The sequence below is a fragment of the Sphaerodactylus townsendi genome, linkage group LG10 (assembly GCF_021028975.2).
Source record: "Sphaerodactylus townsendi isolate TG3544 linkage group LG10, MPM_Stown_v2.3, whole genome shotgun sequence".
Lineage (NCBI taxonomy): Eukaryota > Metazoa > Chordata > Lepidosauria > Squamata > Sphaerodactylidae > Sphaerodactylus > Sphaerodactylus townsendi.
In genome coordinates this window covers 47793802-47808337 of record NC_059434.1, presented here as the reverse complement: position 1 = coordinate 47808337, position 14536 = coordinate 47793802, and the positions used below count along the sequence as shown (strand labels likewise).

At 37.1% G+C, this 14536-nt stretch overlaps 1 protein-coding gene across 6 annotated transcripts in view; it reads right to left on the bottom strand.

Annotated features, from left to right (window-relative positions):
• NR3C2 (nuclear receptor subfamily 3 group C member 2) overlaps positions 1-14536 on the bottom strand; it is a 153242-nt gene that overhangs the window by 53684 nt on the left and 85022 nt on the right. For 5 of the 6 annotated variants that reach the window (XM_048509126.1, XM_048509127.1, XM_048509128.1 and 2 more), the window contains one exon: positions 12856-13007. In XM_048509126.1, the coding sequence (XP_048365083.1) occupies positions 12856-13007 (152 nt within the window). The remainder of the gene's footprint in view (positions 1-12855; positions 13008-14536) is intronic. The other variant, XM_048509131.1, reaches the window with a different exon arrangement.

The following is a 14536-nucleotide window of genomic DNA, read 5'->3' as shown; positions in this document are numbered from 1 at the left end:
AGTCTATGATCGAATGGAAAAACTATCCTCTGCCTCGATCTCAAACTCATTATTTTCAAGGTGCTTAGTCTTTTTAAGCACCTTTTGGTGCTTTCTGGGGGCGGGGGAGGCAGGGGCGGGGAGAGGTTGATCTTCCCTGTCTGAATGTTTATCCATCCAGACTGTTAAGTGCAAAAGTAGTTAACTTTTAAAAAGACAACTAATCTTTGCTAAGGGATCTCTGTGGAATTCCAGACACTAATCCTGCCATGAAATTATTTGGTGACGGCAAATGGTTATGACATAGGAACTTAGGCCCCAGTGCACAGTCAGAACGAGTCCTTCTAAATTGGAATCTTGATGTCTGCAAATGACAAGGGGCTAGAATTTTGGATCTTACATGAAAAATGTGGATAGTGACAACACCGAGGAATAAGCAGGGTTCATGAAAGAGAACATAAAATCCCTTCAAAGCTCATTTACATGCAGAAACCATGGTTTGCTATTATATCTGAACAATGCCTACTAGTGTCATATAATCAGAGATGTATCTTTCTAAGCCCATTTACTTTAGTGAATTGAGAAGGGTACAAGTCTATTTAAGATTGCAGTATACATTAGTAGAGCTCTCTAGCGTGAAAAGATCCAGGTATGGCAACACCTTTTCCACAGGAAACTTAAAACATTTCCATAATATATATTGTGATAAAATGGGGGTAGCATAGTAAAGGAGAAGAGTCAGCATGGATCTAGAAGTTAAGATGTTGGATTGGGATTTAGAAAACCTAGATTCACATCCTCACTCTGCCAAAGAAATTTGCTGGGTGACCTTGGGTCAGTCACACACTCTTAGTCTCAGCCCTAGCAAGTATTAGGATGACAGGGCATGACACACAGGCAGGCACTGGCAAACTGAACATATCTTGCTCTGAAAACCCTACAGAGTCACCATAAGTCATTTATGATTTGATGGTGAAAAAGCATTCTTTTCCAGAATTGAAATAATATTAAAACCAATTCTGAAAAAGCCTGTCTGAAAATGCCACGTACTAAATCAAACTGAAAATTAAAAGCAAATGTGTTTCATGTCATAAAGGTTCTTCTACCTTTTAAAGGTGATTATAATGAAGTAAAGTATTTCATAGAACAGATTAGTATGCTCCTACTCAATTACACTCTGAAGCAGTGTGAGGTTTTCAAAATTGGAGTGTAGCCAAAACCAGCATTCAAAAACAATTAAAAACCTGTGAAGTGATAATTTCCAGTGCATTTTTGCAGGTTTTTAAAACTTTTAACAACACCTAATAGCTAGAAAATGAGGGACCAAAAATCAGAAAAGTTCATCTGTTGTAGATGGCATACAAAAGCAGAAACTAGTTATTTTTCTACAATCCTCTGAAGGCATGGTTATATAATTTAAAATGCTACTGTGCAAGTGCACTAAATCAATAAAGGTAGGAATGAGGGAAGGAACAAGGGAAGGACAAGTTTTTCTGTTTAATACTGCAGTTCTAAGCAGCATTTCCCCGTTCAAAAACCAAAGCTCAGAAGTAATTGTTTAGGATCCTCTTTTAGGATTGCACAGCAGACTTCTACCATTCTGACTACCATTATTTTTAAGGCAGCAAGATTTATTATTACAGTACAGGACAGCACAATAAAGGAAACAATATATAGTGATAATGAATCAAAACTTAAGAGGAAGGTTCCAAGGAACAGAGTTAGCGGATCACTGCATTCTTATGTCAGAGATATGATCTTTATTTTCTCCCAGAATCCCACCCCAGAAGTATTTTCCTTTTCCTCACAACTACTTACTATGTGTTAAAAAGATAAAACAATTCTTAGACAGTGTGCTGTCTCAGTTTAACAGTTAGTGTGCTATTAAGATCTTCACCAGTACAATGAATGGCTTCCTACCATGTGACAAAATAAAGTTTGAGAATCAAGTCTCTGGCATTTATGTCATGTAGTCGGAGATTACTGACCTCCATTTGTTACTGTTTTCATTCTTTGCATAAAATAATATAAACTGGTCCAGCCTTATACAAAACAAGCGATCATCAGAGTAGCAGTGGTTCCTTCTCCACCGCTTTATTATGACACTCCAAACAATTACAAACTTTCCAGGATATGCGCAATTAAAATTGCCTCAAATAGTGAGATGAAATTTAAAACACCTGTCCTAAAATAGATTACAGGGATATATCCAGCCACCTGTGGACTTTGCAGAGTGGAACTTTAAATTCCTCTGAAATTTAGTTTATAGAGATAGCCTGACCCTCGTGATCAGGCCTGGGAGGGACAGAGGAAACCATTTCCCCTCTTATAAAGACTTAAATATACAACAAAGCAAGGGAAGTAGGTTGACAACAGAGAAAAAAATTCCTTCATGTAATATTCAAACCCTAACTGTATTTCAAATAGTGTAGCTTGATGTTTCAGACTGAAAGCTCAGAAAGTTTTTAGCAACCAAAAAATACATATTGTTCCTGTTGATCTCCTGCATAATAACAGTGCTGTCAAATCTATTTTTTAAAACAACTCACACAATTCTTTTGATGTCTTTAATATTGGAAAAATATATTTCTAATGTTTTCATGGTAATTAAACAGAAGATTAACAATTATCTCAAACAAAAGCATTTAGTACATTCAGAGTATGTCTCATTTCTTAGACTAATTTGTGGGTTCGAATGTTTGATTGTGAATGTTCTTTTTCTATTCAATGTGTACTGCAAATTTTTAGACAAACCGCAATAGCCCAAATTGAGATTTTGTAATACTCTACCATATTTTGCTCATACTCTGAAAATTAAAACTGTATGAATACTGAAATTATCCAAAAATATCAAAGTTACTGGATCACATCAGAATTAGATTTGTATCACAAAACCACCTTGCCAAATTATAGCTGCAGCTACGTAATCTTGCAATGGCTGATTCCGCATGGGCCAAAAACAGCAGTGTGAAAACGGTGTGAAAATGGTGCAAAAGGGTTTAAAATGGTGTAAAAGGGTTTATACTGTTTTCACACCATTTTCACACCGCTGTTGAATCAGCCAATGTTTTTGTTGTTGTTTTAAATAAGAAGAAATTAACAGAAAAAAACCCAGAATCAAATCACAGTTATAGTTAGTTATAGAGACTAACAGCACAATCTAGAGATGAGGAGGATGGGGACAGCGCCGCTTGAGTACCTCTCCGTCCATTCCACAGGGCTTTCGCACAGCACGAAAAGCCCCAAAAGGTTTTTTAAAAAAAACAAAACAAAAAACCTTCCACTCCCCCATAGGGCAGAATAGAGAAACACCAGGAAAATTGTTACATATCTTCGATTGCAGTTCCGCTGGTGTACAAGGGCTGAGAGTGGTCTGGAGACCGACTAAGGTTGAACCCACCCCCAGAATGCTGGCATAGTTGGGGCAGCATGCAAAATCTGGTGTGAGACTTTGCAGGGCACCAAAGTGTCTGGGGGTGGCACAAGGGCCCTGGAGAGAACATTTATGCCAGCAGAAGCCCACACTGCACCCTCTGGATCACACTGACAGAGACAAAACCAAATTATACATAAAATATCTAATAATCCAAAAACAATTACCAATAATGGTTGTTCTTAATATCAATTCTAATATTTCACGATAAGTATTTTCTCACAAAATAATTAACATTTATTGGCATTTATTGGAATAAAAGAATTGTGTGTTAACATATTATCATTTTTCATAATGTGATTAACCATTTATTTCCATTTAAACCCATTTTCAATTTAATATATAATATATCACTAGGGTTAATGGTAATTTACATCCATCATTTCAACAATATCTACTCTTCATTCTTATTATTTTTTGTGAATGGGGGAATAATCTAAGTAATATGCTTTCAATTTTGCTTAAAAATCTTGGTCACCATTGTTTGTTAATTTTGTTTGTTAATTTTGCCATCGATGCACATTCTATTAGTTTATCTTCCCAATTCTCTTGGCTCAGACATTCTTCTGCCTTTCATTTTGTTGCATTACTCCGAACTACCATTATACTACTCTGGCTACCGTTATAAAATATTGAAATAATTCCTCTGAAATATTTAGAATAATTTTTGGCAATATGGCTAATAACATTGTCTTTGCATTCACTCTAAATGTCAGACTCCGGTCCAAAATAAAGAAACTGTAGCTGCAAGTTGTAGATTTTATTAGAAAACCATAGAGCAACAATCGATAGACAATTCTGAAAGGCACACATTGAGCATGAGCTTAAATCCCCCCATCCCACTTGGCCAAGCAGCCGCCAAGCTTCGCCCGTTCCCACAGGATCAAAGCGGAAATACAAAGGAAAGAAAACCCTTCACACCTAGAAGGATGTGAGCTAAACCAGACCCTGAGGCCGACTGGCCGGGAGATTGCTGGCACTGGGGTGAGAGTGAGCATCCATCACTTGATTCCGCCCCCCCCCCCCCGGCAAATGACAGGAGAAGGCTATCCTGACATTCTACATATTTACACCACGCTCTTTAATATTTTTCCCAGAACATTTTTGTAGAGTATTCTTCCCCGCGCATGTGCATACTCAGAGTTACTCCCTTAAATCTATTGAATTGTATTTGTTTTGTTTTTATGTTTATGACTGCAACACAGGTTAGATAGTAATAAAGATGACATTTAAAAATTAACTATACGATGAACAGACAGTGAAAAGAAGATAAAGTTCCTAGCAGATAAAAAATCAAGACTAGAAATTGTGCAATTCCAAGCTAATGATTAAGACAATGTGCAAAAGAACCTTTGTTTAGCTTGACAAGAGACTGATGACCTCTATTTGCAGTATTGCTGGGAAGAGGGTAGTTAACCCTCATAATGGGTATAATGATTAATATCTACTGTGTAAACACAGTAGGGCACAAGGCCAAACTCATGCTTCTGACACTTCTAAATGTGCATAAGTTAACTTATAACAATAAATTTAACCAGATGATTAACCCTGATGTCATCTGCCAGTCATATTTTTGTCTGATTGCCTGCATCATTAAGGGACAGTAGCACTGCCAACTCTATAGAGGGACTGTGCTCCAGTCCCTTTAATAACTGCATGACAGGCACAATTTCAACAAATGAATAGTTTCCTAACACAGAAATGAAGTGAGTGGGAGAACTTAATTTTCTAAATTTCTCTATCTTATGCAGTTATAAAGGCTAAGTAGCCCAGCTTTGGATGGGAGCAGGGCAAGACCATAGTAAGAGAAAGAAATTGTAATGTATATGTCCAAAAGTGAAGCGTGGCCTCAACTAAGGATATCTAAGTCTGTGGATCAGGACTACTTCGATACAGTGAAGAGCCCCTGGAATCGTTAGAAAATCTGGACCTTTTAAAAATGCACCAGAAGTTTAAATCTCCCCCAAGTGGAGGAACATTGTCTTCACATGTGAACACAATGCACCCCTGTTCATTAGCAGCTGGAGGTGCACAGAGGAGAAGCAACAAGTACTGCCATTGCTTTGGGAGCCTCCGACAGTGTAACCCAAAAGGGTGGAGGGATAAAACCACTAAAGAATCCCATGTGTGAGTGTAAATGCCACTTACACCGGCATAAGGGCCATTTACGCTGTGTGGTATAACCCACTGGGCGGCAATAGGGTTCTCAAGGGTTGTTCAGGGAGTTTTTGGTTTTCTAAGTTCCCCGTGCTGCCTGAAATCCCTTAGGATGTGATGCAGTGGTGCAACTATGCCATAGCAGCGCCATCTCTGACAGAACTGCTCTCCCCTTTGCATTGCAAGTTCCCTAATTATACTCCAAGACCAAATCCCCAAAGATGCATTCTGCAACATTTGACACAGCTTTTCTGGCACAAAATTCTAAGAATGTTATTTATCCTCACTAATATTTTCATATAGGAATCTTGGGTTTAAGATATTTGTTAACATAGGAATTGTCTGTAATGCTCTGTTTTAAAAAATATTTTACATATCACTCTGAAATGGCTCAAGAAGGCTATTTTTTCAGTTTTGCTTAGTATTTCTAATGTTTTTGTTTCAGGTTTATGAAAAGAAAAAAAACTAGTAAAAATTAACCATCCAATGTCTAATTGATCTGGTTTAAATCGTCCCAAAACTGGCAATATGCTATCCTCAGAACTCAGTAAAAGAATAAATGTGACCAAGAAATAAATGGAAATACTACAATGTGCTTTGATTGAACGGTGCCTAATACTCTTATTTGTGATTAAAATATTTGGATATTCGTAATCAGTGTAAATGTGTAAAATTCTAAACAAAATTCTGGTTGTGCTACCAATTGTGGACCACATAGTCACTTACAAGGTAACCCCATGGCAAAATGACAAATATCCTCTACAATATCCGAAGCCTGTAAAATGTTAGGATTCTAAGGAAATTGTTAACTGCTGGTCTATTCTGTTTAATTTTATTTATGATATTTATACCCCGCCTTATATTAGCATCTCTAAGTGGCTTACAAAAATAAAAAACAATAAAACCCACAATAAAATCACCATAAATAAAACATAACAATTAAAACAGCATAGCAAGAGGAAGATTATTACTTTCTAACAGAGTGTTGGCCTTCATTAGTTTTTGATTTTACATGCTAGTGCATACTAAACAATGACTGCTGTTATTAATTTCTCCCAGTAGTATACCATTATAATGACACAATATCAGAGCAAATAAGCACTTATAACTTTCACAATTTCAGCTCGCATTGTTATGCATAACTTTTGCATGAATTACACGGTGCAAAGACTAATAGAAGTATCTTTTATTTCTGGATCTATATAGCAGACAATAAATGACTGATTACTTGACTGCATGTAACAAATTACATTTAGGAGAAACAATGGTACTTATCAAAAACTGATTTTCTTTGCTAAAAGTCCTTTGTTTGTTTAGATTACAGATTTGTAGACAAGGATAGTCCCAGGGTCTTCTTTCCCTTTCATTCTAGCACTGCAATCTTTTGCAAGGTTATTCAAACCTAAACCCATTGCTTTCAATGAGTTTAGACAGGAGTAACATTACATATGCCTGCAAAGTAAACTAATATAGTTCCTCTGCAAATGACTCCATAGTTAGCATATTTGTAGACTATTCACAGACTACTCACAACATCCTAAAAGTAAAACATATGGATTAATAAAACTGCTAAGGGAAGGGTGTCAGATTTACAATTTTATTTGCAGTAAGATTAAAAGCAGATTAAGATTAATGGTCGATGTCTTAGACTTCCCTATGCAGCTCTACAAATAGTTTTCCTAATCATTCCTGTGAATAGCTAAGATACTAGCCAGCAAATCATGGTTTATAAAAAGTCCCTTGATTTCCTGCTAATATGTCACAGCTAGTGTCATGAGGAATCAGAGCACCCAAAGACCTATTTTGTAGATGGAATTTTCCACATGACTGTCTGGATCCCGGAATGTGAACTTCCAGTGTCGTGCCTCAGGAAGTTTCAATAAAGTAAACTGGAGATATCTGGGAGATATCTGGATTCAGATGGCATATTTTAGAAGTGCAGCTTCATGATGTAACTGTGTAATCATCAACATATCTAATCCTATTGTGGCCCCACTTGTAGAGTCTTGAATGCAGAGATTGAAGCCATGAGCAGAATAGACAAATCTTTCGACAAATCTGAAAAAAGCCCAAGGTTTTCATTAAACAGCTTTAACAAAGGAGATTTCAGTGGCCATTTTGGGGGTTACCACCTAATCACAATACCACATAATCACAAGTATGGACACCCTTCAAACCTTGGTTTCTGCCAGTAAATGGCAGGGAGAAGGGAAGGGCCAAAATATTAGCAAAAAAACTAAACCATGTTATTTTGCCAGAGCACAAAATCTTTGTATTTTATGGTCAGCAAGAAGAAGAGAAGTATAAAAATAGTTTGATCCATCTTGATATTTGGACAAAATTGGGGTAATGTATGTGTTTCAAATGTCCTGGTAAGAGAACATGTTTGATTGTTTCTACCATTCTGGACCGAAATAGATGATGTGCATATGGAATACATGCATATCTCCATTCAAGAATAGCAGATGGAAGGTCATTAAATAGGGCCAAAGTAAAGACTGTTTGGAGAATTCTAATGTGTAAAGATAGCTTGATAGAACAAAATGTTTGTCACGATTCTCCACTGCTGGTGCTGAGTAAGCCTGTGATCTGTCTACTTGAAGGGCAACATCCCATAGCCTCTGTTTAGTGCTCTGTATCATTGGTACCAAAGATGGAATAATACTGAATTGGTGCAACCAAGAAGATGCAGTTTGTTTTCTATTGCTCTTGCCCACCTTGAACAGGAATAATAATAGTCCTAAGGATTAAGTAGGAGTAGAGAATCTAGACTTCTCACGTTAATCCATTGTCTCTTTCTATTTTCCCTTGTTTCTTGAACTGTGAAAAATTGGACTCTAAGTTCATAAGGATAGATATCTTTTGTTTTACGCTTAAGTGTTGTATAGGTTCTTAGTGCTATAGAAATAATATCTATGATGAAATTCCACAGGAAGTGGTTTGAGAGCCTGCATTTTAATAAAGCTAAGAGATATTAATTAAAGTCTATGCATTTTACAACAGATCATTTCTAGGTTGTTGGTAATGAAGTTCTTGGTTATTGCTATGGTCTTGTGTGAACTGCATAGCAAACAACACAGTGAAATTGAAAGCCTCGGCAAAAGTGTTAGATGGAAAGGGTTAGGGCTTAGTCCAGTGGTGGTGAACCTTTGGCACTCCAGATGTTATGGACTACAATTGGCCATGCTGGCAGGGGCTGATGGGAATTGTAGTCCATAACATCTGGAGTGCCAAAGGTTCACCACCACGGGCTTAGTCTATTGTTGTGCTGCAGAAAATAAAAATCCCTAAAAGACACTCAATCCCTTAGTTTTAACATGTATGAGAAGTGAATTATAGAGATTCAAGAACCATGGGTAGTTACAAATTAAAATGGTTAATGACAGGAAAAGGGGTAAAAAGTGATTCTTTTGCAGCAAGAAAAATGTCAAAACTTCAAATTTTCTAATGATATGCAGAATTGAGCTTCTTGAATTTTTTCCCTCTAAGGGTTTCTAGCGTTCCTGAAATCAGTATTTATATACAATGTATTTTTCTACAGAATGCAAAAGAGACGCAAACCCCTATATGTGTAAAACTTAATCTTAAATTATTTTTTACAGATAAAATTTTAAATTTATTATTTTACTAATTGTATATTTTTGAATTGTGTTTTTGTTTGTATATTTATTTGGTAACCTCTCCGGGTGTCTCGATACACACAAATATATAAAGTAGCATAGGTCAAGCACTCAATAGTTTGGTTCATTCCGATTACTGTGACCAAGGAGCAGATATTTCATTAGGTATTTTAACATTTATTTATGTACATATTTCCAGTACTGATTTGCTTGTGCTGGTCCTTGACTGTAATAAATAATTCTAAATGTTGCTTTCCAATATTGGCCAAGAGAAAAGCTTAAAGTCTGGTGACTACTAACCGTCAATAGCAGTAAAATGAAATATTGATAATATATGAACCTATTTGTGAACTTGTTTATGCTTGTGATCCTCTATTACTATGGATTATGATGTCATTTTGCCACAATTGTAAAATATTGGGGTAGAGGAAAATATCTAAAAACATACAGATTCTGATTAAACAATATTGAATTCCAAATGGACACTGGCCTTGAGAAAAGGAATTGTAGTCTCTAATAAAAAATTACTGGGTCCTTTAGTGCTGAATTAATAGGAGAGCAGAGAGAAGCATAATGTAAAGATTGTGCTAATAAATGATGCAGGCAAAAATGCAACAAAACAGAATGCAATAAAACAAAACTTTTCGAAATCGATCTTTTAAGAACTAAGGAGAACAACTTATTGTTATGGGTTTTCTCAGCTGTGTGGCTGTGGTGTGGTAGTTTTTGCTCCTAGCATTTCACCCGCATCTATGGCTAGATCTTCAGAGGTGCTGTGACATGCCTCTGAAGATGCCAGCCATAGATGTTGGTGAAACACTAGGAGCAAAACCTATCAGACCACGGCCACATAGCCTGAAAAATTCACAACAGCCAGTTGATTCCAGCTGTGAAAGTCTTCGAGAACAACTTATTTTGCAAAAAATGTGTGCAAATTGTTAGATATTTCAATTTATTTCCCAGATACTACACAATATGAATTCTGATAAAGAATGCACTGCTTACATAAGGTCTTGTTAGACTATACTGTAAGATGATTTCATGCTATAAATCATTTTAATCTTGATACATAAGTACTATCTTCTTAAGAGCAAGATCAAATATATGCTAAATATCATTATGGGGTCTTCTGGGAGCAATTCACCAAATGTAGTGTAGACTGAGTCTACCGAGAGCAACAATTAAATAAAATGGCTTTCTGGTTAGTTCATTCAAAGTCCTGAAGTCAAAATGAAAAGAGATCTTACTGCTCCTTTGACCTGGAAAGAGACATCTGCATGCAGAAATGAACAGACGCTTTCAATGCAGACAGCACATTTTTTAAAAAAGAAAAAACCATGGTTCTGCTTCAAATCTACATCTGTTAAAAATTGGATTAAAGCCGTTCTGTCTTTCATTTTCTCAGCACTCCACAAATTCACTCTACCCCTAGATAATGCTATATTATAGAGATGGGAATGATGGCTGTAATTTTGGTTTCTCAGTTCAAATGTCACTCCAAACCACAACTAGCATACTTCTAACCATTACTTCTTATTTCATTTTACTGGTTGACTACAAACGATGCTTAGTCAATTCAAGCCTCACACCAAACAATAATTAAGGTTGCTTAACCACAGAATGCTGTCTGAATTAAGACATAAAAAGGGCAGAAGCCACACAGCTGCCATCAAAAGCAGCAGCCGTGGGTCGCCTCATTTATCACCAGGTTCCCTCCAGTAAAATAAAATATGTTGTTTAATGTCATTGTTACAAGCACCTTGTCCCTCCCCCCACCCTGCAATAAATAGTCAATGAAGAGGACACATGACTTCAATGGATTCAGAATGATGTGTATATCTGCTTAAGGATGGCACTTTGACAGTACAAGGTTGCAGTTTTCCATGGTAGTCGCGTTACTCTAACATTTTCATGTAAACATGCATATAAAACTTTGAATCATTCTTCATTTTTTGTAAGAACAAGTCAGGCATTTTTAACAGTGAGCACAACATAAATGTTTTAAACAAATAAATAACATTGTTCAGTGCAAACTTTATAAGATCAACTGCACACAAATATGAAACAAAAATAAAATTGGTTGTGGTGAGTTTTCCAGGCTGTGTGGTCATGGTCTGGTAGATCTTGTTCCTAATGTTTCGCCTGTATCTGTGGCTGGCATCTTCAGAGGTGTATCACAGAGAGATACAAAATGTTACACACAGAGGTGTATCACTGGGAGATAATCCCCGCACTAGTGTGTGGCAGAACTCTCTGTGATACACTTCTGGAAATACCAACCACAGATTAAACGTTAGGAACAAGATCCTACTGAACATATTCTAATAGCCTGGAAAACCTACCAGAATTCGGATGAATCCAGCCGTGAAAGCCTTTGACAATACATAGAACTAAAATTCAATGTATTCCCCCCAATCAAAGGGAAAAGGCAAAGACTACAGGAGTATGTGGGGTTCATATATTTTTACTGAAATGAATAACTTCTCTGGTGGCAGCTGCAATAGCTTCTGGAGCTTCTACGTAACCTTCATGTCTCTCCTCCCACTGTACCACTTTTATGTCTACCTCTTAAAAAAAACTCATGACACATTTTAGAAGTTGCCATCTCTACAATAGCCAGCTGAAGATTCACTCTAGTGGAAACCTATTCATCTCACTCAGAGTCCAATCACCTACTCAAGTGTGCAAAACTGCTCATTCAGTTAGCCCCTCTAACTTTTATAAGCATTCAGGTCCCACTGGTGAGAGGAATTTTGCTTATGTAAAGAGGGGCCTAAACTGCTCCACTGTAGCAGGGAATACAAAATTGCAAAAGGTGCATGAGTGAAATCAAGAAGGAAGGACACAACAGGATGACTGAATAGTTATTGAAATGGTCAGAATACGGAGCCTGTGTGCCAGACAGGGCTGGGACAGGTACTCATTTAGAAAAAAAAACAGAGAATATAGACAACAGATTGTTTTTCAGGTGTGGAGATTAAGCTAAAGGCTTAAAGCAGTTGTGTTTCAACTGGCCATTCCCTCTCACTGTTTGAACTTAAAAATTAAGGCTTCTTGAATGAAAACTGCAATTCTCTTCAGGTGATCACGTTTTTTTTAAGGATGGCAGAAATGCTTGCAAAGCATCAAAGGGTGGATTCATGGCTGTACAACTATCATGTGTTCAGCTTAGGTTTGCAAACCTCCAGGAACATCTGGAGATCTCCACTATTACAATGGATCTCCAGATGACCAAGATCTGATCTCCTGGAGAAAATGGCCACTTCAGAGGGTTGAGTCTCTGGCATTATACCTTGCTGAGGCCCCACCCTCCCAAGACTCCACCTAAAATCTCCAGTTATTTCTCCACCAAGAGTTGGCAACCCTATTTCAGTTACACTTTTATTATTTATAGATTTCTAAAACATAGTATGGTGCTTCATCTGCTTCTCACTACCCAGAATACCCCTCCTGCTCATTACTTTTATGTCCAACAGAAGAAACAAATCAGGATTGAAAATAACTGGTGAATGTGACCTAAAATTAAAGCTTAAAGGCATACAATAGTCTTTCGCCAGATGCATACCCTTTTGAATCATGCAGTAATTTTTCAGGCTGAAGGCACTATGAAGCATGCAATGAAAGCACTGTTTGACTATATAAAAAGAATATAAAATAAGGACCCACATGAGGATTTACCTTCCACGGCTCTCTTGAAGAATACTTTACAGCTGCCACAAGTAACTACTCCATAATGGCATCCAGATGCTTCATCCCCACACACCAAACACACTTTGGAGGGTCTGGAGGATCCTGATGATACACTTCTTAATGAAGAGCTATGAGGAAATATTAAAAGATCAATTTATTTCAAATCATAGTGGCCATAACATATACATAAATATATTTTTGTATTAAAACATTTGAAGTATAAAGTTTAAGTTGGCACAAACATTTTGAGTGATATCTGTGGTGGCTACCCTTGACAGGATGTAAGGAATTTTACCTACTTCTTTAAAGCAAGTACAAACACACACACACACACACACACACACAAATCAGTTTATTAGTTACTTCTTAGAGTCTGCCTCTACACTTTCCTCAAAATCACCACAGCAAAATATTTATTAATGTAATCACTATTACAGTAAGCTTTCTGTTAAAAACTGTACATTTTTGCACATGGTCGAGTGTCTTTTTATGACAACTGAATGCAGACATGTAGCATTCTGATAAATGGCAAAGGCTTATTGAAATGCATTCGTTTACAATTCTAAACCAACCCTTTAGTATTAGCCTTGATCTAAACATAGTAAATAGAAGCTTTATTAAACTTCACTGAAAAGATTTTTTTTCTTCACACATATAGTTTCTGTTCTTCTCAATCATCTCAGATTGACCCATATTTATGCAGAGCGAAGGCAGATTACTATATTTCTAACAAGAGTGCTAAGAACAGCTTTCTTCCGCCAACAATACTGATAACCTCAGTCCCTTGCTCACTATCTGTGAACACCAGGTACCCCCTTCACTCACCTCATAGGAAGCAACAGCTAGGACTTGCTGAAAACCTGTCAACACCACTCAGTTCACACACTAGGTTTTTCACTTGCATTCAGTTAATTACCCCCTTCTTTTCTTGTAATTAACTCATTTTCATGAAGGACCCACCCAGATGGTCTGGCTGTTCCGCTGTTCTTTGGCTACTATGGCTTCAGCAGCCACTCCCAGAGTTCACAACTTCTAAAACTGAAGGATTTCACAGTACTATTAGCAACTTTTTTGAACTTTCTTCTTCTAAACAGGCATTTTGTGAGCAAAGGACTTAGCCTGCTCATCATAAGAAGACTCAGAAGAACATCAAAGTTTCATACAGACTATCCAGTGTTTAAATTTTGTTTCCTGCAGGTGCAGCCCTCACCATGTACTAGCATCTTTCAACTAGTACTGATTAGCAATTTTACAAACAAGTGCAGTTGTATGTGTGAAGTGCCATCAAGTGGAAGACAACTTATGGTGACCCCAGCAGGGAGCTTTCAAGGCAAGAGAAAAGCAGAGGTGCTTTGCCATTACCTTCCTCTGCAGAGTCTTCCTTAGTGGTCTCCAGTGGTGGGATTCAGCAGGTTTGCACCACTTTGGCAGAACCGGTTGTTAAAATGGTGCTTGTAAACAACCAGTGGTTAAATTATTTGAATCCCACCACCAGAATCGGTTGTTAATTATTTGAATCCCAACCCTTCCAAGTACTGATGCTGCTTAGCTTCTGAAATCTAATGAGATCAGGTTATACACCATGTTGCCTTCCCCCCAAGGACAGTTAGGAACCATTAAATAGTATGATCCCCATGTTAAGCATTCACAAAAATAA